Raw genomic sequence first — 4746 nt, 5'->3', positions numbered from 1 at the left:
AAACGCCATAACGGTCTATGCTTCCACCTGATGAAATAACACGGCAAAAAATCGACCAATCAGCCAGAACGTATCAACCAATAAATCGACTAGTCATTGGGAGATTACAGCCCTAATATATAAAATCCAGCAGGATTAGCTGGGAGACTTCTTCTAGACGAGGGCCACTTGTGGAATACCTCCACAACAGGGACAGGAAGTAGAACAGGGACAGGAACTAGTTCTTTTGGAGATTATGGTCAACTAGTGGCTGTTTTGCACATAAGGATGAGCTAGCTTTCTACGGTTAGCCACCTTGTCACGGCTAGTGACGTAGAAAGCCGTGCAGATGTTGAACAGCTCACCTGGAGACTGAAGACAGAGGACATTCAGAAACCGGATCTCACTCAAAACCCCATGGATAGTTTTTTTTACAAGTCTGTCTGCGTGTGGAAGCACCAGAGACGCAAAATAACCCCCAAATCCCAGAAAAAGTGACTTTCTCATAATATGGGCATGTTAACTTTCTTTAGTAAAAAGGCCAAAGCTTTTCTTGGTGGAAATGCCCGATATATCTTGATTTCATTGAGTAACATCGCACTGACCATTCCAGTGCAGCCACCACATCATACTGTATGAAATATAACCATGAGCGGCCAAAAGGTCAAAACTGTTTACGTCAGCCCTCTAGTTGTAGTTCTGAGTTTGAGATATCAAATGTCAAAAATGGCTTCAACAGCCCCATTGCTGGCATCTAAATCATTGACTGTATAATAATAATGGACAGAGCATGTGTGATGTAACCCATTGGTTTCTGGAGATATGCTATAAGTTGTCGAGGTTGCCTTTACAGGCGCAGCCATCCTGATTTCTGATGTGGTGATTTTAGACAAGAGGGAGGAGTGATAGAGGAGCCCTCTACGTTACATTTAATAAAAACAATTACACACTTTTACTGGCAATCACATCATAGCCACGCCCTAAAACGAGACTACAATTTTAAAAAATGATTATTTTGTGATGCAGAAGACTTAAAACTAGCAATTGAGACCAAAATGTTTACTGAGGTAATAAATCAAGTGAAAAGTGGGTCACTTTCTCATAGACCTCCTATGAGAGCTCGACCTCCTTTTGCAACTAAATTCAGAAAGATTGCAGTTTTAAGAAGTCTCCCCCTGCTGGAGATCAGATATGATGCAGCTTTAAGGAGTCTCCCCCTGCTGGTGATAAGCTATAATGCAGCTTTAAAGAGTTTCCCCCTGCAGGAGATCAGATATAATGCAGCTTTAAGGCACTTCCACATTTTCAGCAATTCCCCGGACGGAATGATTTGTCCATTAATATTAACAGTCTACGGTCTAAATAAAATCCTGAATTAACTCTATATTCATTTAAATAATGAAGAATGAGCTGCACACTGTTTTATTCTGTTTTCTTTTGAGAGGGAGACCAACATTACAACTAATTTTGGTTTAGCATGAGTTTAAATTCATTTGGTGTTGACACAAGGCTAGAAATGGGGTGATCATTTCATCTCCAAATGATGCATGAATGCTTATGATCTGTATTCTGCCAACATGGGTGGAATAACACATGAAAGTTGATTTAGCCAAAAAAAAATTCTATTGTTTTAATCGATTGAGATAAGTAATATACTTTTTCCATCAGTGGTGAGTTGTTGGCAGGGAGTTTGGTAAGTTAGACTCACCTCACATTGTGCTCTGAAAAGAGCTGTACCAATAAGCAATGACAGGTCCCCAGCTATAAATAAGCCCAGAGCTGGCTAACACACCAGCCACAGTATATAGTATTAGCTCACTTAGCTTAGCATTGCTAATCCACACCTTAACACTTGTCCCGTAGGATCAGGGAGCCAGACACCCTGCCAAACTTAATGCTAATCACAAACGAATTTCAGCTGCTTTTTTAGCAGCCTGAGGAAAAATATTATCAGAGACAGCATTCTGGTCTGCACATCCCAGTTATCATCAACTAAACCAGAAAATAAGACAGTTAAACTAAAATATGAGCTTCATGGTGTGAAGATCTGGTGGGAAAGAAAGCTGACCTGTTTTAAGAGGCGAGGACGAGCCTGAAATCTTCTCCTGCCAACTGTATTTCTTCCCAAAGGAGTTGTTGTTTAATGTGTCCTGTGGAAATGCAGAAAAAGAGAAAGAGAAGAAAAAGAAAATGGTGAGAAAAAAACAGATGCAGAGAGGATGAGATGTAAAGAGAGTGAAAGGTTTAGTAACTATGTTCTGGATCCAGAAACTCAATGTACACAACTTTTTGTCCCTCTCTCTCTCTCTCTTACACACACACTCTTTTATTCTGTTGAATGGGCAGGGATTCTTTTGTCTGTGCTCCGTGGCCAGCATTTAAAGGGAACCAGACCTTTTACCGAAGCTATTGGGAACACACACACACACACACACACACACAACATTTTTTCTACCCAGAAAAAGACTGGCTGTAAAGCACAATGAATGAATGTAAAGTGGAATAATTGAATGCTATTTAAAGAGCACCAATTGATAATCTTGTTTGCTGGGCTTCAACTTCTCACCTTGCTGCATGATGTAAAAGTTTACAACAGGGGACATCCCGCCTGAATGTGTTTACAAGTTCAACAGTGTGCACCTAATAGGATGTACAATAGACTTGAAAAAGGCATTGGAGTACTTCTTTTACTAATGTATACTACCATTTTAAATTGCTTTGAGTTACTAAAACATTCTTGTCACATATTCTCCCATAGGACAAACACACACCACTTGTAAAAGAGCGTAATATAGTAATATTACAAAAATTCATCAAATAAAGTGAAAACATTGTGTTTTCAGTATAAACACAACTCCAATGCACCAACAGCAGACAGAAAATGACATATTGGTAAAAAAATAGTAATGGATGGAAATATCTTTCTCGGGAATTGGTAGAGACCAAAAACAAGAGCTTTGCAGACTGCATGTTAAATTCATCAGGTAGACACAAACATGTTTTCTCAATTTTAAGTGTAATATGCACAGTACATGTTGTTGTTCACAACCTGTTTAAAAAGCAAGCTGTTAAAGATTTTTTTTACGGTTATCTACCAGAAGAGTACTGAGATAAGAGACGGAGGGACACACAGATGGTAGATGGAAGCCAAATAAAATTGAACTGAAATTGGAAGGACAAGCTGGGAACGCCTGTGATGATGATGCGTCACACAAAATTAGATCATACCCTCCTCCTCTGCCCACCCACCACCATGCTTGACTCACTTTCCATCTATGTGTACCGGGTGGAGACAGAGTTGTTGTGTGTTGTTGCTATGGTATCGAGTGAATCAGCAGGTGGGTGACAGCAGCACTGATCCGAATAGCAAAAGTTTAACTATAGTGATAAAAAGAGCATTGCTGACTCAAATAGGGCGTGAGTGTGTGTGAATTAATTAATTAATTGTTGCTTGTGTGTTTACAAGTGAGGTCGCGTCCACACTTGGTTCCTAGGGGTGTACGGCCCTTGGTCTATCCCCTACCCCTCGGTCGTAATAACAATTGGGACAGCACTAGGTCCCGCGTGAACGCGCAAAAACGAGGGGAAGGGTTAAGGGGTAAGGGTAAGTAAATGACATTCAGCCTTAGTCTGGCTGTGTGCAACACAACTTCTAAGAGATTTGTCTGATAGTATGACTGTTTCTGGTCACCATGTTGAAAGATCTGAGGAATCGACTTTGTGAGAACAATGTTATACAACACAAATATGACCAAACCTGTGATGAGGTGGATTATATTATTATAAGAGTTTGAGTCTCAGCCTATGATACTTAGCTGGGATGGTATCTTATTGCTCGCCCAACCTCAGCTCCACCCTTTAAATTTGTCTTCTACAGTAACTGAAAGGAGATAAACAATATACCCAGGTTGAAACAATCTTCCCTCGTCTCCCATAGCTGCTCATGTTCCCAAAAAAGGTTTAATGTATAACAGATAAAGCATTGAACAAAACATTTGTAAAGAAATACATACCAAATGTTCCTAATTTATGCCTATTTTCAATTAAGTATTAATTTTGTCTTGGCCCATGTGCATTTATATATTTGAGTTCAATACAGAGTGTAGTATTTAGGTATACCTTCCAAATCTCTCTCTCTCTCTCACACACACACACACACACACACACACACACACACACACACACACACACACACACACACACACACACACACAAGGAGCATGCCATAGCCAGGTGAGGGATTAAAGACGGACTCGGATTAAGATGGAGGAATCCCTCCTCCATCTGTTTCTACAAGAGCTCATTAAACTCTACATATGTCTTCATTTTTCTAACATTTTGTAGTTTCCTTGTTTTTGTTTTTTCATATTGTGGCTGATCTTCACTTTTGATGCAAATCACTTTAGTTACTCCTTAGAGAAGTTTGTAAAACAAAACTTTTCTTACCCACTAGTCTAAAACGAGTGTTGGAGTGCCTAATGATAGTTTGATCCTTACAGTTTTTGCCAATTGCTCAAAAACCGAAATCAAAAATATTATACAATTATCAAAACCTTACACTCACTGAGCAAAACATTGGCCCAGATGTGCACCACTCTAAGCATAATGTCAGCTTCACACCTTTTGCAAAACAATACACAGTGATTTGTAAATCATGACATCACTTCCTTGCTATTCCAAAGCACTGATTGTCACATGACCACAGCTATGAGTCAGCCTGTGAAACACAGCCATCAGGTACGCAAGCACATTGTTTAATTGTAGCCA

At 39.7% G+C, this 4746-nt stretch overlaps 1 protein-coding gene across 2 annotated transcripts in view; it reads right to left on the bottom strand.

Annotated features, from left to right (window-relative positions):
* Window positions 1-4746, bottom strand: part of mapk8ip1b (mitogen-activated protein kinase 8 interacting protein 1b) — a 65459-nt gene that overhangs the window by 16129 nt on the left and 44584 nt on the right. For both annotated transcript variants that reach the window (XM_034873640.1, XM_034873632.1), the window contains exon 4: window positions 2048-2129. In XM_034873640.1, the coding sequence (XP_034729531.1) occupies window positions 2048-2129 (82 nt within the window). The remainder of the gene's footprint in view (window positions 1-2047; window positions 2130-4746) is intronic.

The sequence above is a fragment of the Etheostoma cragini genome, chromosome 1 (genome assembly GCF_013103735.1).
Source record: "Etheostoma cragini isolate CJK2018 chromosome 1, CSU_Ecrag_1.0, whole genome shotgun sequence".
NCBI classification, from domain to species: Eukaryota; Metazoa; Chordata; class Actinopteri; order Perciformes; family Percidae; genus Etheostoma; species Etheostoma cragini.
Note: the sequence above shows the minus strand (reverse complement) of the source record. Positions and strands in the feature narration are given on the sequence as shown.